General features: G+C 40.7%; 1 protein-coding gene across 1 annotated transcript in view; it reads left to right on the top strand.

Moving 5' to 3' along the window:
• NAV2 (neuron navigator 2) overlaps positions 1-22,645 on the top strand; it is a 242,657-nt gene that overhangs the window by 83,828 nt on the left and 136,184 nt on the right. Inside the window, 4 exon segments of the mRNA XM_009334531.1 lie at positions 9,045-9,117; positions 17,034-17,301; positions 18,830-18,898; positions 22,160-22,317. Coding sequence (XP_009332806.1) covers positions 9,045-9,117; positions 17,034-17,301; positions 18,830-18,898; positions 22,160-22,317 — 568 coding nt within the window.

Genomic DNA, 22,645 nt, shown 5'->3' with positions numbered 1-22,645 from the left:
TGTTTAAAGTGTTTTTTCTAAGCGTCCTGTGTTTCTGTTGATCATGTTTGGACCCGTGTTGTCATGTAGACAAGAATGATTTACTATGGAGGTGATCTGCCAGGTTGCTTGTACTTAGATGTCCTTCTTTATAATGACTATTGCTCCTAGATAAGATTCGTTTTACTGTGTCTGTTTTTTTCCAGAGATCCAGACTGTTGTTATGCTATTATGCTTACCATTTGTGTATTGTTATCAGTGAGACAGGCGTGGTTGGATCATAGGTTTCTGTGTTGCAGAGCTTGCAGTCTAAATAAAACCACAAGCCGCCCCCTCACCCCCGCCATCACCCTCCATAGAAAATAACATGATAAATAGAGCTAGACTGGATTGGGAAAGGCCAATATATACATCTCCCTGCCATAAGGCATGATAAGGTGTCACTAAACAGATACTTGTTTAATTTCTGGAGGGAAAGGCTTCCAAAACTCTTCGTGTGCGGAGATGGGAGATAAGGCAGTATGTGCGTGCTGTTCTGTACAGCATGGTGGATGTATGTGGTACCTTTGGAGACATTGCTGATGACAGTCTGTCATTCCCATGAGGGATCGTCTTCGTGGTCCCTGAGGGTGTGCTCTAATTCTTTGCCCTATACAGTGACGCAAGAACTTGGACATCATCTGTCTCTGAAACAGTGTGAGGTTCGATAAAGAGCAACAGAGAACTGACTGAAAAAGTAATTTTCATGGAAGAACTGGAAGATGTTAGCTTAACTATAAAGACAGAATTAGATTCTATTTGATCATTTATTTCATTGTGAATTTAAGCTGAATTAACACTTTTTGAATAGCTGTGGTTCTACCCCCCCTGTGGCCTAAATACATGAAACAGCAAATGCATTAAGGGGCCAGGGTCGTTCCACATACGTACGTGGAGATCTCCGTACCTTTCACTTATGTATTTACACCTGCACCAAAGCCTAGAAAAATAATTCTTTTTTGCTGTGCCTATTATTTATGTAAAATTATTTATGTAAAATTATTGCATAAATATACCTTTTATGCAATACTCTGCAAGCGCACAGCTTCTTGCTGTGTTTTGCCTAAATGGGGAAAAATGGGAAATTAGGGATGACAGTCTTTAACTTCCCACGCCTGCATGTTGGGGCATATGCAACGTGTGAAACTGCATTCTTGGCTGTATTAGGTGCAGCGGACTGTATTAACTTCGCCGAGACTCTGTTGGTGTTGAATTTGGTACCGTGAGCAAAAATTGTGATCAGGCTAAATTTTGTGTGGAGTCTGTCACGGATAAATTATGGGTTTTATTCAAGGTTAACTTTATCTGAGCCTTTTCTAAGGAAAAAAGGTGAAGTTGATTTGAGGACAGGTGGAAGTAAAAATTCAATTATTCTTCTCCTTTCTGGGAAATTAATTAATGCTTTTTCTGAACCTTGGTTGAGAAGAAAACTTTGTAGTCTTCTAAACAGGCAGCAAAATCACAGCAACCCAAGTTTGAAGCTTAGGTTGATAACAAAGGGTATCTGCTCACGTTTACGTAGTTTAATTCTGGTTTCCGAGTTGTGCGTCATTTCTCAACAGAAACCCCACTGTCTGCTGCACTGCTTAAAAACAGTGCAGTGAAACTTCATATTAAACAAGAACATTTTAAATTCCTCTGTCAGGTTTGTGATGTAAGAATTGAAGCTGTTTGCATGGCAGTTTCTTCTGGTGCCTAGGTCTTTGTTTCTTTTTACAGGATATGTAGTACTAAGCTCTTCACTCTTGAATATTTGAAACAGATCCTAGCTTTTACAAAGGATTATACAGCCTAGAGAAATAAACTTTTTGTCTATGTGTCTTGTCATAACTATTTGACTTCCAGCCATTGCTTATACACTGTAACTGTGTGATAATGGTTATTTTAATTAATTAGTCTGTGAAGGTAATATATATCCAGAAAAGTTTATTCTTTTGCTTTTTATGTAGGATTATTTTTATATATTTAATGTCTGAGCTAAATAGTACCATCGCACTTGTTCTAAGCAATTATGCAGGAGAATTTCAGTAGGAGATGTTATCCAGGATCCAGGTGCAAGGAAGGAGGGGGCACATATGTGTTGGTGTCCCTCCAGCCACCGGAATAAATCAGCTGGGAACAGGTGAAGCTGTGACCCTCGGGCCTCGAGACATAAGTATGCACGTCGGCCAAGACGGGGAGGGTACGCTGCGCCTGGGACCGGGCTGCGGCGGTAGCTCCCTTCCCGGGGATCTTTTTTAGAAACGAACAACTGTCTGACTATATTGCGAGAGGTCCTTCACAGGACACAGCCGTGAGATGGCCATTAGTACTTCTTTAGTTGCATGTATTTGAATAAACGAAACCAGATCATTTGCTGGTGTACTGTCATCCCACTCACAGTAATCGAGAATCTGTAATTTATTTGCATTACTGCAAATAAATTTTTGATTGGTAGGTTATTTTATTTTTGTAATTAATCATTTAATAGAGTGCAGCAGTATTAATACGAAACTTTCTTCTGAAGTAAAAGCTCTGTTTGTGATAAAATGTTCTGTGTAGTTCTTTCTACATGAGTTTCATTAAATTCTGGATTACTGCTGCAAATTCAACTTAATGATATACAGAGCCTTCAACCCTTGAGCTAGTATTGGAGGAAATACAACCGTGTACAAGAGCCAGTGCTTACTGCGTTGAGTGGTTTTAGTGTCAGTCCTTCCTTTTAAGCATTTATGTTCATTTAAAAATACTGTTTTATGTAGAATTCAAAGATGTTACGGGAAGAAGTCCAGGTTCGCTAGATGTTGATCATATTTTACATTTAATCCCAACAGCACAGCACTAGAAACATAACTTTCAGTCTGGAAGCCCCGGATAGAAAAGGGTCTCCTGCGAGCAGCCAGGGAAGGTGGACATGAAGCGTTTATGGGACCTGCTACCCCCTCGTTACGTATTTACAGAGCACAGCCATGGTTTCTCCCCATCTGTTCCTGTCTTCAGTTATACATAAGCAGAGATTTAGTGCCAATAACGTACAGTTAGTGTGGTACGTGCTAAAATCTAGTCAAGTGTCTGTTGAGACCAGCGAAGAGTTTCCTCTATATCCTAAATGAATGATTCTCCAGAGGCAGAATACTCTGTTGCTATTTGTCTTGCAAAGTTGCACTTGTTGTTGAACAAATTGCAAATTGGAATTCGCAGTTTTGCCTTGGTATTTCTTATATATATGTAATTGTGTTTAGGAAATAGTACAAATGAGACATTATTTGAGGGGAGAACCCTCTCTCTCCCAAAACTCCAGGGTTTTAAGGATTATCAGTGTAATGACTTAAGATTTTAAGGCTCTTCCTACACTTTGACATAAAAATACTGAGCATTAAAAAAAAAATTGATCTGAAAATACAGACAAGGAGTACATTTTGCCTTAGACAGCTTGCTGTAAACAGCTTGTGTTAGGCTCTTTCCTTGTTTCTACATTGTATGTGGAGTCTGCTGGAATATTGCATAAGGGTTTGTGAAGCTTTAAAAAATTTCACATTAAATCAATCTTCTCTTTCCTCCTTTGAAAACTAATGTACTGGACATAAGGTGGAGCCTCAAGTTAAATGGAAAGCGCTGGTTTCAATATAAGTAGTGGGTTTTCTGGATAAGCTCATAAAAACGCCACATCTATCACTAAAATTTGGGAGCAGAGGTCTTGCATCATAACGTGAGAAACTTCCCATGGTTTCTAAGTGAAGGAACCTACAGTAAGTTTAATTCTGATTTTTGTTTGAGAAAAACATCTGTATCTGCCACAAGGGCAGCACTAGTTATAATTTGCCCTGTCTATTTGACTTGGCATAGTTGGGCGTACAGCTTTGGCTGTAGACAGTTTCCATATTCAAGTCTTTGTCTATTATAGTCAACGTTCAACATATATCGGTGCCCACGTGTGGGTTTCCATTTACAGGCTACAGGCTGAGGATATTTGTTTTGGGTTTTTTTTTTTCCTGGTGTGTCCTATTCTGCTCATACAGGCCAGGGCATGTTTCCTAGCTCCTTTTCTTTCTAGCACTGACAAGAATAGAAATTGGAATTGCTGTTACATGACAAGTGCAAAAACTTGTGTCGGTGTGGTGGCCAGTGTTGTCGGAAATGCATAATTACTGTAAGGTACATTTGAGAATAGAGGGAAATCTGAGTAATATTCCTGGGAAAGTAATGGTGGAATGAGAATTAAATAAATGTATTCTGATCAACATACAGGAATTCAATGAAGCCGTTAAATTTGTGTATACTTGAGTTTCATATGTGTAGAAGCTAGGAAGGAACGAGGAGCGTGCAGGTCTGGTGGGAGTGAAAACGATGATGTGCAGTGATGTCCTGCATTGCAGTACTTAGAAATCAGTAAATATGTGTGACCACTAGCTTTTGATCCTGCTTTTCCAGCAAGAGGCTGATGGTCTTCCTGGTGTAACAAAGCAACCGCTGCTTCCACAGGCTGGTCTGGTGTTAGAAAGTTACGCAGGTGCAATACTTCTTAGCCATGATGCCTTCTGCTCCCATCTTGCCAGGTAGCAAATGCCACCCAGAGATTCACATTAAGAGGAAGTTTTCAGGTAGCTGACTGAAACATGCATTTTGCTTCCGTGAATATGAGAATGGGAGCTGTGACACTTGATATGTTATGTCTGAACAGAAGTTTAGTTCTATGGGTTTTTATTTTTTCATATCATCTCCTGATTGTAAGAAAGGAGGAGGAGCCCCCGGAGGCGGGCAGCCCCTCGGGTGCAGGCTCAGCCGTCCTCGGTTAGCGTTCAGGGACATTTCAGAATAAATACCCGTCGTATAGGGTGTGGGACTGGTAATGCGCTTTCATAGTTGACTATACCTGAAACAGTTTATATGCGGCGGTTCAAAATTGCAAATTCATTTGATGCTTTTGGCCAGGAAGTGTAACAAGGCGAGGCGCAGTTTTGGACACTGCCGGTAACGTGTCCGAGTGAGATAATCGCTGTGGATGGCTGTCCTTGGTTTTCCTTCTCCTTTTGCACAGCTTTCCCCTATTTTGGGTCGGCGGGAAATGAGAGCATCCAACTGCCATCTTTCCTGCTTTGCTTCTGCTCTGTTAAAGGCTGCTGGCAAAGCAAATGAGAAGTCAGAACTGTCAGCCAAAAAACAATTGTAGCTCACAGTGAAAAAGAACATATATGCTCCCCTTTGGCAAATCCAGTCTTTTCACATCTGCCTAAAGGGTTTAAGCAACATGTGGACTTGGCCAAGAAAGGGCCCGTAGAGTCTCAGTGATGATTTGCTGCTGAATCCTGTAATTTCAAGGAGGCAGCTGTACTTTGTGTCGGAAGTCACTATGACGCAGGGTCATTTGGTCTTTCCTTAGCTGAGATCTGTCCAAGAATTTGACTTCTATCCTAGGTACACACATCTAAATGGTCTAACAACCATGCTACTGCTTCCGAATAGCTTGCTATCTCCAACCCTGTATGCACTGGGGGATCTTTCTCCATAAAACAATATTTGCAGATTATAAATAGTTAGTTCTTATGTTAATACGGCGGGGGCTAGAGACAGAATCCTTCCTTGGAGCTTTTATAAGTGAAATTCATTAAATGTTGGAAACGCTTCTTTTCAAACAAGCAACATGATTTCTGATGCATTAGACCAATTCAACCAAGCTTAGGGTTCTTCACTCAGGCCAGTGGCCACAAAATTGTATTCACACCTTAAGCTATTTGGCATATGAAGATTTCAGTGGCTTTCTTATCTTAGTTTTTTTACACTAGGAAAAATAAGCGATTGCATCCCTCACACATCCCAACATCCCTGTTTTAATTCTCGGCACCTCGAGGGGGTAGAAGACAGCTCCCTGCTTGAACATTCGGGGCTTTTGCCTCTTAGGAGACTCCAGAGTGCCAAATGAGTGTGAGCCCTTTTCCACTGGAGCTGGATGGCAGTCACAAATCACTTTTATGTGGGCCACCAGCCAGTCGTTGTGTGGGAAGCACCCTGAATTTCTATCAACACTAAGTTTTAATCATTTCAGCTATAGATCTGCATTCTGCATTTCACTTTCTTCTTGAATTTCCCCAGATTTCTTTCTGTTTTCCTTTTTGGGCTCTATCTTTCCTTCAAAATCAACTAATTGCTCACATTCCTGTCATTCTGCCATATAACTGTGTTAATATCGCAGATGATACTGCGTAAATGTTAATAGAATCATTGATGCCTTTTTGTCCTTCAGTTGTATTTTTTTAGTGAATTCCTTGTACATGCGATCCCCATAGGATCTTACTGTAGTACTTTATTTTCTGAACGTAAGAGGTTTGCTTTTGCAAGCCTCTGTTATTACCTCTTTATTTCATCATGCCTGGTTTTAAGTACTGAAATAGAATATTTTCCTGTTTCTATAATGTTTTGGTTCTTAAGACTTCTTGACTGTAAAATCACATGTAAAATAATCGTATGTAATCCTATGTAAATCTATGTAAAATCATAGATTTTTGGTAGTCCACTTCCTGCAATCTTTTTTCTGCGTTTTATATTACTGTATTTTTTTTCCCCCCTCATTCTTTTTCTGTACCAATATAGCACCAAAAAGCCCATGCTTCTTACAGCCTTTAGCCAGGCATTACAACTGATGCGGCAAGGTAGCCCCCCTGTCCCAAGGCAGCGAGGTCCAGGTCTGTGTTCCAGATATACACCCCAAGCGTTAGTCCTCTGCTGGGGAGTCATCCATCAGTCTGGGCATGGGAGCTGTATATCTTAATTAGGCGGCTAAAATGCTCAGTAAAAACTGTGGCTTTGTCCCAGGGAGGAGGTGGTAGTGATTTTAAAGGGGGCTCCTTGAATCTGAATCGGCTCTGCAATGAGCGTGAGATTAGGAAGTCAGCAAGGACTACTGTGTAGCACCAAGAATGAGGGCACGGATGAGGAACTTGCTACCCAGAAGTAAATCTTAAATCCTGTGGTCACTCTGTCCTAAATGAGAGTTTGAGCAAAGACGAGGGACCTGGGAAGAGAAGCAAAGCAGGACTGAAAGAGCTACTTTTGAGTTTCTACAACTGCAGATCTGGAGTTGAGATGAGATATTGCTTGTCTTTACTCAGTAACCTAAGTAATCCTCCTTATTAGGAGAGGAGAAATCTACCCACAGCTGTGGAAGGCTGCAAATGTTCTTGGAACGATGAAGACTTGTTAAGTGCAGGTGGCAGAAATGGATTGCTGCTTTTGTGCGGTGTTTATTCTTGAAAAGGTAAACCTTGGCTTTCTGGCAAAGTCCCAAATCACCTCAATAAAAGAGCCATGTTGAAAACTTGAAAGGGTTGTTGTGCACTGAGGAAGGAAACGGGTAGAGATTGACTGTCGTATCATATTGAACTGTGGATAAGTGGACCTTTGAACTGCACCCTGCTACGAGCTTTAAGGTGTGAACATTACAGGAGATGTATTCTTTGGTATCTATCTGGGTTTGGAAGTATATAGTATACTCAAACTATACTATATACTTTGTATACTTTGATATAGTATATCTCAAAGTGTGATGAGGTTGATAAAAGTTTTGAATGTATCAGTATTTATAATTGTTGAAATCACAGTTAGGCAATGCCAATAACTCCCTCCCACCCCCGCCCCGATAAAAGAGAATGTTTTTATTGGTATAGAGAATAAATGAAAGTACCTTGAGAGCAATCCATGCTGGAGGGTTTCTCGCAGCTTCCCTTGTACTTTTTTATTACTTTGAGGACGGGAAGCGCAGGTCAGATGCTGGGAGCTCAGCCTCCAGAATGCCACACAGCCCTCACTTGTATATTTTTTTGAGGGCAGGCAGGAGCTGACAGGGAAGCTGGATTTTTCACGTTCCCTTTTGTTGTCTCCACAAAAGAGAGGTAGTTACGCGATAGCAAGTGTGGGGCTTGGTGTCTGTCTACTTTCTTACCTATAAAGTGAAAGCAGTGTTTGGTTGCGATGTTTTGGGAATTAATAAATTAATGTTTGCAAGATGTTCAAACGTAGAGGCCCTATTTTATCACTTACTGATTACCATGATAAAAGCAAAAATTGCTCAGTGGTATTATCCAAAAGTCTTCTGTGTAACCACACATGAAACACACTGTGTTTCCTAAAATGTTGTTCCTTGCAGCTTCTCGAGGTGTATAAGCGTAGGCTTCTGCATAGAAGTGCTGTGGTCTGGGGAGGGCTGGCATCTCTCTGCGTCTTCTGAGTATGACAGCAGAGCTTTGGTGGTAGCTTGGTGGGAAACTAGGCGTGAAGCTACTGCAAGATCTCTACTGTGATGTTGAGATACAGGGGAAAAAATGCCTAACTCTTCCTAGCCTTCTGGAGTTCACCTTGTTAGGCAGGATTTGAATGCAGTCTCTATATAGCAGCTGTAGTCACTAACAGTCAGACTTGTTGTGCAGAAGACCCTACCTGGTCAAAATTCATTTTATCCCATGCGATTTAATGCCATTGTACCATCTCTCTGAAGGGCAGGATTTGCCCCACAGTGAGCGACCAGAGTTGCCTGTCATTTCTGACACGCAGAGGATGTCGCCAGTGACCATTTTTTGGATTCCAGCTGAGGTTTCCAGTTACAGTTTTTATATTTGACTGCTTTTGTGGCTGGAAACTTTTGCCAGCTGTCAACTTAAGAGCAAGTGGTAATCTGCCTTCTCAAGCAAATGTGGCCTCCATGTTTATTTTCGGTTTCATGTTTGTTATACTTATTGTAGGTTAGAAATCCTGGCATAACATCCTTGACCCTTTAGTAAGATATGTAGTGATCCTCTTTCGTGGTTAGAGTATTAAATAACTTGCTTCGTGCAAGTACAAATAACAGAAAGTCCTGACCCACGTAATGCTCAATCAATTTAGGGCCTTAGTAACTGAGGAGGTTTCATGTTGTGGTTTTCACATAATGAGCAAAGGGACTTGTTATGTGATACAAAGACTGAGCGCAATAAAGGGTGGCGGGAGATGAAAGTAAACACTTACTACAATGCATTTTCTCTTTGTGTCTCCTTTTTTTTTTGTTTGTTCTTGAACAGATTGAAAACATAGATGCATGCCTGAGTTTCTTGGCTGCTAAGGGAATTAACATACAGGGGCTGTCAGCAGAAGGTGAGTCAATCGGTTGTTTAAAATTTCATTTTAAATGAGGAACCTGAATTACTGCTTGTGATTGCAACCAGCACATGGAGCGTAATGGAAGATTACTATGGATAATCAAACTTTTGACAGTCTTTACTCCTTTTTTCCCCTCCTCAGTATGAAAGGTAGGTAAAAATGTATATCTAATCTCCACACAGCTGACTTGCAAAAATAATCAATGAGACTGAATTAGAATTCAGTCACTTCTTTGTTTTGTTCTGTTCAAAACCAGAAATTTCTCATCTAAGTTCTATAATTGGCACATTGATCAGAGTGTAGATTTTACAGATATTTAAAGTGAACTGCTGGTGGTTGTTTGCCTTTTGAGAGAGAAATTTATTTCCTCATTTTTCAGTTATTCTCTTACCTGAAGAAGTATCTGGCTTTCTTTTCTTTTTTAAAGAAAGATTTTTTTTTTAAAAGTTTGTTTCCAAATGCACAAAACAGTAAAATCCACGTTTTGAACCAAAACAGAAAAGAAAAAGACATTCTGACCTTGAATTAATCACTCTGCTTTTGAAGAGCACCAGAATTTTTCTGAAACCCAAACGTGACTCAGCACACTATATTCCTTTATGCCAGTATATGATATATGTCAGAAGGTATGGTACCTTTGGGCTCAGAAGCTCTTTAACTACTGTCTTGTTAAGAGATCAGATTTCTGTCATCCTCAGCACCAGCTTTCACTTATACTTTCATTTAAATACGCTGGGAAAGCAATTGGGTTCGGTAGCTGCTAAAGCAAACTTTGAATATATTATACGACATCTCCTTCAGAGCTTCCCAGAACAAATAATTGGATGTGTGGCATCAGGTGAAACCTTCAGTTAGATTTGGTGACTCTTTGCAAACTTAGTTTTGAGGAGGGGGTTATAGCATCAAATCATGCCCGTACATTTACTTGTGTGTGAATAACTTAATTGCCTGTATGTTTAAAGCTGTGTTTTCTTCCTCTGAAGGAATCCTATAGCTCCAAGAAGGAAGGCAAGAAAGGATGTGTAGGTGTGGTGGGCTGACCCCGGCCGGGAGCTAAGCACTGGAGAGAATGGGAAGAGCAGAAGTGAGAAAATGCATGGGTCAGGATAAGGATAGTTTAATGAGAGAAGGAAAGAGGAAGAGGAAAACAGAACAAGCGATGCAGAGGCGATCACTCACCACCGCCCACAAGTAGACAGATGCCCAGCCAGTTTCCAAGCAACCCCTACCTCCCCAACACCCTCCCGCCACCCACCTCCGTTTTTATTACTGAGCATGACGTCATATGGCATGGGATAACCCTTTGGTCAGTTGGGGTCAGCTGTCCAGGTCGTGTCCCCTCCCAGCCTCTTGCCCACCCCCAGCCTGCACATTGCGGGAGGGCAGGGTGGGAAAAAGAGAAGGCCTTGACGCTCTGCAAGTATTGCTCAGCAATAGCCAAAGCACCGGTGCCTTACCGACGCTGTTTTAGTCACAAATCCAAAACCCAGCACCGCGCGCTCTGTGATCGTGATTTGAAATCTTAGCTGAAACACACCTTCCCTTACTGATGGTAAATGATGATATGAAATGCATTCCAGACAACCACTGTGGATGAACTTTATGGTGAAACCATCGTGTACGCAAGTTTTATATATGTACATTACATTTAAACAATACTACGAAATTATAAAAACTTTCATAAAATTACTATAAAATTAAAGCTATTACTTTTTAAAACTGTTATTAAAAATTACAATTTAAAATTACGTTTTGGCAATTTGGAAAATAGCTTAAAGAATTCCTTGCTGTCCTCAAAAGATAACCCCCCTACCTCACCCTAGTCTATGAGATCTTACAAGCCACTTGAAAATGTTTATTCGAAGTGTAATTTCACTAAGTTTTAGGTGGTTTGTAAGCGGGGAAAGCAAAGTAGCAGATATTTAGTACACGTTGTTCTAACCTGCTGTTACCAGAACTAACAGGAGAAGAGGGGGCTGAAGGCTAGCTGTCTTTTTCTGTGGTGTGTCCTTAAGCTGGGTTAGAACACCAATAACAAATATTTTCCTCCAAAGAGAAGCTTTAATATTGTCAGCCCCAGTACTGCCTGCGTTATATGCCTTGATAGCTCAGTTATAATCAGAAAGATTCTCATGTCAAGAAAAGAAAGTATGAGCTAAAATTTCTAACAGCGGAAAGCTTGTTTACCAGGAAATGGTTACAAAGTAAATGCAACCGAGTCCCTGGTAAAAGCCAATTTCCACCTTGACGTGATATGTAAATATTGTAAAAATGTAATAAACTTCACGTTATTTACCTGTCATGATACAATGCAAAATCTAAGAAAAATAGCCTATTAGTTGATGGGAAGACTGTCTCTGTGTGCGAAGTTGGCAGCCTAGTGTTGTTCACGCCGGGGAAGGGACGACATGATTAATGTTCATTGCTCTCCCGCCAAAACAACACGACTCAGCGGGATATAGGTTATCCCATGGCTTCTGCCGATTTTGTACTTCTTCCTTTCTTTTATACTGTCTAGGAATTAACATATTAAATCATACGGAAGCTAAGAAGAGACCAGTAATGTTGGCTGCCAACATAGGAATGAGAACATTTACTGGCTCCACCACTAACATGGAAGGAAAAGTGACAGCTAGAGAGGGGGAGGGAAGGAACATTTTTTGTAAAATGAAGTTAAAAGACCTGAATTCAACAATAAATTCAATTTCTGTTCTTAGTCACTCCTTAACTGTGCTGAGAAAGGAGGCTGAACAAGAGAGGACACAGAATCACTTAAAATTGACCGTAACCAAACAAGCCAGTGTTTCTGTGCAAGTTGCCAAGACCTGTTAGGTCAACTGCAAATAACTTTGTTTACTTCACTGGCAGATCCCCATCTAGGAGGAAGGAGAAGATTGTGATCGCTTCCAAATGGGAATAAACATTGAAGTCTCTCCTGGGTTGCTTGAGAACACATATTTTTCACCAGTGCAGTTTTAGTGTGGAGGGAAGTTAATGATTCAAAACTGGGATTTGGATGACTCCTAAATGTTGAAATAGTTTGGGTCTTCATGTAGCATATCCTTCCAGTATTAAAAAATCCAGCTTTGATAGGTGCGTGCCACTTAGACATAGTCTTTTTTTATGGATTTATACAGTGAAGATGCTAAGGATCTGCAGTCACTGATGATGATCATACTACGCTAGACAGGCCCCTCCTTCCCCAGCAATGTGGAGCCCTTCTCAAAGATTCTTAAATCCTAAAATCTCCATTTGTAGTTACTAAAGAAAACTATGGGGGATGCTGGAAAATTCTTTTATCTTCTTGCTGCAATTTTTTATTGTCCATCGCTTTGAGCTGTCTCTCCATACCCACACTCTTAAACTTGTTTCCACACTGAGCTGGGTTTTAGACTCCTGGAATTGCAGCTGCCCAGCTAAGCTTGCCCTCCTTCACACAATATCTCCTCGCTGCCAAGATTTTGAAGATTATGGAGAACATAAATGTGCAGTAAAAACTCAAACTGATGTTGTAGATTGCAGCTGCACCTCTTCTGGCTGACAGATTGGCTGGGTAATGATCAGCTGAGCAAATCATGAAACTATAAAGCGATGAAAGTAAAACGTCTCACTAGACTTTGGAACAACCACGATTCAGCTTGGGCTTTTGCCTCTAAAATGACATTCATGCTTCTGTAGGTACATAAATTTCAGCGTGCACACTCTGCAGTACTGCAGTTCATCCATTTTAGGTCCTTTAGGTCCTTTCCAGTGTCAAGGTGGAATTTTTGTTTCCGCAGCACAAATATCCCACAGTGCTTTTTTAAGCGTACCTGAGTAGGACACTTACCATGCTGCCAAATTTTGATGATACCACACTAAGTACAGTTATGTACAGTCTTCCAAAAAATTACTCTTTAATTATCAAAAAATGCTTGCAGATCTAGTGTGTGTGGTGGGAATTAATTCCTTCTTGCATTTCCCTTCATCATTCCCATCATCCCAGAGCTGTTCAGGTAGCTTTGGATCTCTAAAGTCAGCTTAGAGGCCAGCCAGCCTAGAGCATGTGCTGACTGAGGTTGAGTCTGTCTGTCTGTACTTTGTGATGTGTCCTGGATCAACTGTGAAGTATATCTACTTCTCAACATTTTGTCTTAAATTCAGACCTGTGTGTAGTTACTTTGGCCTTTTCTCTCCTCTCCCATCATTCACTTGTGGACAGAATTTCCTGATTTTTTTCATTTTGGTTCTGTTCAGCAGACCATCTTGTGTCGCCTCTTAAATGAGCTAAGAAGGGTTGATGGGGACCGCATGCAGAATCCCTCAGTGGTCAACCATAAGAGGCTAGTGCAAAGCGACAGAAGCAGACACCCACTGTCTCTAGGGGTGAATAGTATGTATATATGTGTCGTGGTTTAACCTCAGTCGGCAACTGAGCACCACACAGCCGCTCGCTCACTCACTCCCCCCCCACCCCCGGTGGGATGGGGGAGAGAATTGGAAGAGTAGAAGTGAGAAAACTCGTGGGTTGAGATAAAAACAGTTTAATAATTGAAATAAAATAATAACAATAGTAACAATAATAATGATAATATACAAAGCAAGTGATGCACAATGCAATTGCTCACCACCCGCCGACCGATGCCCAGCCAGTCCCCAAGAAGCGGCACCCGCGGCCAGCTTTCCCCCAGTTTCTTTACTACTGAGCGTGACGTCCCATGGTATGGAATGTCCCTTTGGCCAGTTTGGGTCAGCTGTCCTGGCTGTGCCCCCTCCCAGCTTCTTGTGCCCCTCCAGCCTTCTCAGTCGGTAGAGCGTGGGAAGCTGAAGAGTCCTTGACTAGTGTAAGCACTGCTCAGCAACAACTAAAACATCGGTGTGTTATCAACATCGTTCTGGTCCTCCAAAACACAGCACTGTACCAGCTACTAGGAAGGAAATTAACTCTATCCCTGCCAAAACCAGGACGATATGACAGCCCTGTTTCCTGGGAGGATAGGTGCAAGCTAAGGAATGTGCAGTGATTCTTAATTTGTACTCCTGCTAGCCACTTTGGCTAACCGGTCTAGTCCATGTAAACTAGTTCTGTTTTTTCTAGTCCCACGTGCTTTACAGAATCAGCTACAAAATAAGCTTTACAGATGCAGATGCAAACAAGCTTGACTAAGTGATAGACTATTTTTCTTCTTCATTGGTTTGCTTTGATCTGTATTCTGTACATAATGAGTAATTTATGATTTGCAGAAATTTTGTTCTTTACCTTTTCTTTGTCCTGAACTTTTTTTTTTTTTCAATTTCCACCGAGTCCAGTGTGTTTTTGTGAAGACAGAGAAGGATGATTGACAAGCTACAGTGGTGGAAGTTCCAGCTGTAGGTGAACCACACAGCAACGCAGATATTCCCGTATGGAAATTTCCAAAGGGCAGATTTGTGTGGATTCTCTGAAAAACAAATTCCAGTTTCTCCTCAAATGTCTAGAGTGTTTGTTTCAGATATACAAGACGAGTAATTTTGGGATCCAAACTTAAAATGGGTGGGCGACATGCCTGTCCTTATTTAAGTTAACGTGGATATTTAAGCTGACGCGTGGACTGGAGGGGACTTAAAGCAGGAAGCAGTTGAGACTGCACTGATGGGCAGAACGCAGTGAGGTTGAAGTACTCTTTGAAATACTCGTGTTGTACAAAGTGCAGGGGCAAACTGCCAGGTGAATTACCTCAGTCTGTCTTTAAGATAAGAGAAACAAAACCACCTCTGAAAGTCCCGTTTGAAATATTTTGCGTAAAACCCAGAGGGAAAGATTTTTGAAACTTTTTAAAGGTGTTTTTCTTTTGATTATTGTGTTTTGGTCACCTTAGAAAAATGTCAAAAGCAGGTTGTTGTTCTGATAAATACAGCAGAAGACAGACAGACATAGAAAGCAACAGGTTTCAGTTGGGGTTATTGTTACAATCGCCTCTCAATTCACATTGAAATCAAGTCCTCCAATTGCATATAGCTTTGCTAAGTTTAAACACGCAGACCCATGGTAATTTCTTTTATCTTCTGGCCCGTATTTGTGCAGTTAAGCTTCCCAGTGCCTCTGGCTCTGTTTAGTTATGCTTCGGCCAGTGATTAAGTGCTACTTTCCTTACAATTCCCATGAGTAATTTCAGTTCTTTACTGAAGATAAGGAGATCCTTTTTACTGTGCTTTGCTGTCTTTTGTGTCTGTTTTACTTTATTGTCTACTTCCATCGCGTGTCCTCCCTAGCTAAACACAGGCAGATTAGAGAAGGAACCTGCCTGGTGCAGATGCTGATGGCGGTGGGAGGAGGCTGGGTTTGTGGCAGGACACTGCATGGGAGCAGGAGCGGACTGGGAAAAGGGGAAACAGGCAGGATTCATTGGGACCCCGCTGTCCAGGAAGAGACTAAAATCGGCTAAGAAAACAAAGGAAGACAGAGAATGGCTGCTCAAGGGCCCTGGGATTGATAATCATTTAAACAAGGGAGCGGGGCAGTGGTGGGAAGGAGCAGTGGTGGAGGGGCCAGACTGCAGGGAGGAAAAAATCAGTAAGGAAATTTAGTCAAGAAGTAGGAGAGGAAAGGAAAGGAATGTCCTGGGCCTGGGTGATGACCAGGACCACTTAGATAAGGTCTAGGAGTTGCTGAGGAGGTGGTCATGGGCCAAAATAAAATTAAGGAAGAAAGTAAATTAGATTAATGGCTAGCAAGAAAAGGTAGATTGAGGCACGGGTAGACAAGGAGACCAAAGCTGGAAGCTGGTATAGAAAGGAGAGCAAAATTTTTAAGCCGTGAGCCTGAGATTTGCTGGGTAAAGGGCTTGGGGTTAAGAACAGAAGATTTTTACACAGCAAAGATGAGCAATACGAGCAGAAATGTGGCTGGGAGAGGGAATAAAGGGTAGAGCAGGGCCCATTACAAAGTCAGAACAACCTTTCAGCCAGAACTGGGAACAGAAATTAAAATTCTGATTCTCACTTTTGTGCTTGGCCACTGTCTTGCCACGTATCCTTTTCTTCCCCTCTGGCACTAATCCGTGTGGAGGGATATAAAAGCATAGGGCAACAGTAAGTTTTATTAGTTCAGGTGTTAGATATAGCGCATGCAAAAGTTCGGCTGTTTGATGTAGCTTTTATAATTCACTTTTTTAATTTAGGAAATTAAACATGCTAAATAATTGTGTCATGGTACATTATTAAGGTTGTCTGCAAGACTGAATTGGCGCTTTTGCATATTAATTATGATACAGCTGTTAACTGCATGTTCTGGTACATGTCTTTATCTTTGTACTTCTGTTTGTTTTTACATTTTTGCATTTGGTATTGCACAGAAGAACAGGATGACTTTTAGGAATTGAAATGTTTATGCATTCACTGTCAAACTATCTTTAGGTACCTTGGGTATCCATTCTTTATTAGCTTGTGATAGTATCAAACTGGTAATTATCTGTTTTAATACAGCTATTTCACCCAGTAATCATTTTTGCTAGTGCAAAACTTGTATCAGATTTTCTTAGTGGAAACAATTAGTCTGATATTCCAGAAATGATAGAATACTGTGTGATAACTGAGTAATCACTTACAGTGTGATGTTGTTAATACACTTGTTGTGGGGTTTTTCTTTTGGTTGGTTTGGTTACTTTAGTTTAAAGGAACTATCTTTTTAAGCACATTGGCGTTAACACGCAGACTACAGCAGAAATGGAAGGCATCGTGCAGTCACCACAGGGGAGAAATTAGTTATTTATTTGTAGTTGGTGCTCACTGGTAATCAGCTGTAATGCCGATTAGATGTGCAGAAAGCCTGTCATATCCTAAAGGAATTGAGTTCAGACCGCGTTATGAAGAGTGCAGCGGCTGACCCGCTGTACTGTCAGCGAGAAACAACAACTGGTGGCTGACGACTGATTCTGAACATTGCCTTACAGAAATCAGGAATGGGAATCTAAAGGCCATCTTGGGCCTTTTCTTCAGTTTATCTCGATACAAGCAACAGCAACAGCAGCCACAGAAACAGCAACCACACCACCATCCATCCCAGCAACCTCCCCCAGCGTCCCAGCAAGCAGGGCCTCCATCCCAGTGCCAGGTCGGGGTACCGCAGCAGCAGGTGCCAGCTTTGCTCCAGACTCCGTGCCAACAGCCCCCGCAAGCTGCGCAGCATCAGTTGAAAGCACAGCCAGAAATGCAGTCAAGGTGGGGAAATTTCCTTTAAGTTGGTTTTTTTTCATTGTTTATTTCTTTTTTTTCTTCTTGCTAAAGGTATTCAAAAGCCAAAGAAACTTCTTTCTTTAGTTCTACTCTAGAATAAAGAGTGTGTTGGAAATCGAGTGCTGGGTAGCAATTGACTTCACGCCTTCGGAAATCAAAACGGATGTGCTTAAATATGTTCTCAGTGCTGGAAATATGCAGTTCAATGGGTGCAAAATACCTGCTAGACCAAGTAACCATGGTATTTTATAAGGACTTTTTTCCCCAGTATTCCTTTTGCTTCTTTCTACTTGCAAACCACGTATATCATTGCCACTACAGAATACATACCTTGGGCATGTGAAAACCAGCTTCGGTTCTCAGTTTACAAGAATTTCAGTCCTAAGAAGTGGAAGGCTCTGACAGTGGTAAAAGAAATAGAGCTTATCACGGCTGGTGACAGTCAAAATCAAATCTAGGCTTATTGGTCAAAAATAATATGCTGCTGGCTTACATGAAAAATAATTTTCACAATTGGTGTTTGTTGGTGCTCCTAGATCAGAATACAAATAAGTAGAGAGAATCTTTGTCCCTTGAATGTCTTTAATCCTAGGGGTGCTCTTTCCAGGTTAGAATAAAAGCAATTTATGAAGGCAGTGTTACCGGGAATGCACGTACAGCCTTCTGCTTGTCTGACCCTTCCACTGCTAAGAGAGTGGGGGTTTTAGTGGGCATAAGTGGGCAGGATTAAAGGCTGAAGCCATATTTGCACAATTACTCAAGTATGAAGGCTTTTTTTAATATCTCAAATTAAGTGAAGGCTTATTTGTGTTAAAATAACACATATTAAGGTGAACACTAGCTTAAGTGCTGCTTTATGAGGAATGTAAACAGTTTAAATGAGGCCTTCTAAGTGAGACTACTGAAAGCTTATTTGGCTTTTGCTTATGTCTTCATGAATCATGCTCATTTTGGGTGTAAACAATATTTTTGTATAATTGAAAAACATAGTGTTGCTACAGCATATATAAACTTGTACAGGAAATAATTACTGTAAAACAAAGATGTACTTGAACATATTTCTGCAACTTTTCTGTCAAAAACATGCAGAGATGCATGGTACCATTTGAATATTGCTGTGATATTTTCAGTCCATTGTGCGCATTGTGCTGGGTTTCAAATAATTTAAAAATATCTAACCTGAAGGTCTTAAATGTCATGTTTTCTTAGTATATACTAAAGTGAAATTGCTCAGAATCTGCAGAAAAATACATATAATAAAAGATTGAGAAAGAAAACAGTAATAAAATCAGGGTTTGCATGCAGAATTGCATGTTCATTACTCTATAAAAATTAATTCATTTCAGATTTTGGGAGGTTTGACATAAAGTTATACTGAGGCAAGAAGCTTTTTTTTCCTGTGAAATTCATAAAAACTCTTTCCTCCCTAAAGCTAGTTACTAAGTTCACTGGCTTAAAAAAAAAAGTTTCTTTGTTCAATGTTATCTTCCGCTTTTTCTTTCCTGTCATACAGTGCATCTCCCAGGGACCCATCCCAAAGCAAAATCATCCGATTCACTCTTGGTCAGAAAAAGTCTTCTAGGTTTGCATTTCTTCATCTTCTGCAAAGCATGAATAATCCTTTTGCAATATTTCTGGATGCATGTTTAAGGTTCCCGTTGAAAATATTTACCTCCTTGTTTGTAACTAGGCTTTTTACCAACAGCTGAAACGTGGAAGTGTTAGACGGATTTTAATTTTTTTCTTTTTTTCAACGTGTCGAATGCATTTTGGCCCGCAAGAAAATGATTTGGTTTTCTTGTCCTTATGAGCTTCTGCTTTTGAGAACAAAACATGGTTCTGGAGTTCTCTCCCCACTGTACACATCTGTATTAGCTGTATTTAGATCTGCATCACTGAAGCTAGCGTCGGGCAAGTGTCTTAGCTAGTAAGGAGAGCATCACATGCACCATGTGAGCCCAAACAGCACCGTGTGGGTCTGTCTCATCAGAGCTCCGGCACTCCCCAGTGCTCTGAAGCTGAGCACATCTAATCTCCCTGAAAATGATTCATAAGTATTTCCATCAATTTTTTTCCTGAACCCCAGCATGACTTGCATGCCAGCTTGTGTGCCCATCTCATCTTGGTGATCATAAAGGTTGCTGTGTTATTAAAGTGGTTATTAATCATGTTTACTTTTACTACTATAATATATTAAAATGTTTTACTAGGAATTTTTATATAGTTATACATTGGTAAACTATACTATACTGTTTTTGCTAAGCTTGTGAACTGTTACTAATGATTTTTATTCAGCTTGGCAAGTTTGTATAGATTGTTAGTTCTGCTATATACTTTGGATTTATTTCCCCCATCTTATTTCTTCTATGACAACAGCGAAGGTCTGCAGTATAACACCTGTTAAAATGTCCCATGTTTCCTTTTCAATTTCTCTCTTGATCTTAATTACAGCTTGACAATTCGTATTTGCCTAGAAGAGGTGCTGAAGTGCAGTAATGGAGAGTATTCTCCGAGCTCAGTACCTTGTCTCCAATAGCAAGAAGCTAGAAACGTCTCCCTGAACCCATTTTTTTTTCCCCCTAGATTTCACAGGCACTGCTGTGAAATATCTTGGCCTAATACCAAAAGCAGGGGCTTAAAATCAGTCAGTTAAACTACCGGGGGGGAAAAAAAGTCTAAGAGAAGTGATATCTTCTTCAAGAGTGTTTTTAGCACGTATGTTTTTTATTCTCGGTATGTTTTTATTGGCAGTGATAATACTGTCTTGAATCGAAAACTTGTCACTTCTTGAGTGCTCACATGGTTTGAGTAGCTTTATTTACTTTAAAAAGTGACAGATTTGCAAAACCTGTGTGGGCATGTGTGGGGAGCCTTTTCTTACCCATTGGTAGAAGAACATTATCCCTTCCCTCCTGCCAAGCCCTGCTAGAAAACTCCCCTCCCAGTACGGGGGGCTCTAGTAGCCTTCCTGCAGTGGTTGGCCGGTACTCACAATGTTTTATCACTGGGTAGAAACTTTCGGCTGAGGTATCTTGTGCGTCCTTCCTACCTGTAGGAAGCCTAGCTCGTTTCCTATTAAGCAAAACAAACTCTTAATGAACTTCCTTGTCTTGGTGACTTCCAACTTCTCAAGAACAGCGTTTGTCCCTGGTTTGTCTCTGCTTCTTCCCATGTAGTCTTCTCTACAGTGGATGAAGCATCTCTGGGGTGTTCTCATTTACACCTTGCTGCAGCGATGAGTATGTACAACTTTCTAGCACCCCCCAGTGTTGAAAAAGGCTGGATAAATTGAGGGGCTCGTCTAAAAGGCTTCAGCAAAGTCAACCTCAGAACCATGATGTGCTGTGCCAGATCTGTGGTGGTTTGAGTTTGTAAATTAATTTTTGGTTTTGTATTTGAATGGTGCCCTTACGTCTTACCCTCTTTTGAGCTTTGAAAGCATGTGCATGCAGCTGCTGACATTTTTGCTCTTTTCCTTTATGTTTCTTTTCATATTTCCTATTTCTTCACTGGTCTTGGAGAAGTCAGTTTATTTAGGAAGCACTGCCAGACTCCTTCCCTGGCTTCTCTTCCTTCCCATAGGCACAACGGTGATTTGGTCGGTTGCATCCCCATTCTCTCTGACAACTGGGCCTTCTACATTTTAGCCTATTATTGGCACAAGTTATTTAAGACAATTACTTTTTTGTGGTTTATGTAAAGAAGTTTTAAAGAGATTCTACTATACAGAAGGTACAGAGACGGCCAAGAGTGTTCCCTTTTATTGCTACTGTAGGTGACATGAACTGGTTCTATCTTTTAGACTTTAATGTGGTGTCCTTGCTTTTCAAAACAGTGAGCTGTTTGACGGACTCTCTTCAGAATGTAGTTTGAGCAACTACCAGATCTTCCAATTTTTAATATTTCATCTATTTGGAGTGTAGATATATGTGCTCCTTAGTGCACAAAATACAGTGCAAACATGGAAACTTTATCTATGAACTTTGACTTTGAAGGACTCAAGCACACATATTGTTCTGAGATGTGATGCCAGTGGTTTTCCTAATTCCGTTGGGCTTTGTAGAAAAGTATTCCCCCTCCCCTTTTGCCTGAAAAGCATGAAAGTAGTATCCCTCCCTGTCTTTCTTTCTTACTCCAGAATCCTAACTACATTTTTTTTCTAGGTAAACAGCTAAATCTTGTAAATACAGGCTACGGTAAGGAAATGCTGGATGAGATTGACCCAGTTTAAACCAGGGTCTTATACCAGCTCACAGATAACGTGGTTGCCCTAAGAGGGGGAACTTAAGCTTTGTGTGATTTTTATAGGCTCCAATAATTAAACCAAGTTAAAGTTTTGCTGGGCTTGGCTGCTAGGCTTTGTAGCTTTCAGAGCAGAGATGTGATGTGCTTCTCTACAAGGGAAAAGGCAGCCATGTTCTGTCTCATTGTTATTTCCAAAATAAGCGTAGCCCTTATGTGTCCAGCATATAATATAAATGTCCAGCAATCTGGTTTAAGAACAGTAGTGTCTCACTTAGCCTTAACCTTCTACCAGTGGTGGTATTGCTCCACTGAATTTACTTGCAACTAATTCTGAGTCACAAGATGTATGGCAAGTGACCATTAATTTCGGTTCAGGGTATTTTTTTCTGATGTAAAACAATTCAGACTGTAGCTTGTTTGCCATATGTTTTTCATCTAGGATGATTTTTTGATTTGTTCTTATAAAAGAACAAAGACTGTTATGAGTATATACTTGTGGTATTGATCCTTTTCTTTTCAGCTTATGCATGGTATTCCATAGTTTCTTTCCCAGAGCACTTTTTAAATATATTTAATCATATTGTAATTCTTTCATCAGACTTCCAGGCCCCACCACGAGGGTGTCCGCTGCAGGCAGTGAGGCCAAAGCTCGTGGTTCTATTAGTGCCAACAATCGACGCAGCCAGAGCTTTAACAATTATGACAAATCTAAGCCTGGGCTTCCCCCTCCAACACCAACAAGTAGCAATGACAAAGGTAAGCACCTGAGATTTTGGCATCCTCAGATTTTTCTTAACAGTGGCTTCGTTCGGGGGATATTGAATTTTCCATTAAGCTCCAGAAGTTGTAAGACTGTGTCAAAGCTGTATGTTGTAAACATGACATTTACAATCCAAAACCCAGCTGGCTTTTCTGGAAAAAGGTATAGTCCTGCTTTACTGTAACTGAAGATGTGACTTACTGTCCTGAAGGTACATGTGAAAAATAGCTTCGAGAAAAACTGGCACTGGTAAAACACGTTTTTCCATTTTGCTTCAAGCACAGATAAGGGGGAGTGAATTAATCAAAAAATAAGACATTTTGA

Source organism: Pygoscelis adeliae, unplaced genomic scaffold (genome assembly GCF_000699105.1).
Source record: "Pygoscelis adeliae isolate BGI_AS28 unplaced genomic scaffold, ASM69910v1 Scaffold171, whole genome shotgun sequence".
Classification (NCBI taxonomy): Eukaryota; Metazoa; Chordata; class Aves; order Sphenisciformes; family Spheniscidae; genus Pygoscelis; species Pygoscelis adeliae.
This window is presented reverse-complemented; position numbering and strand designations above follow the sequence as displayed.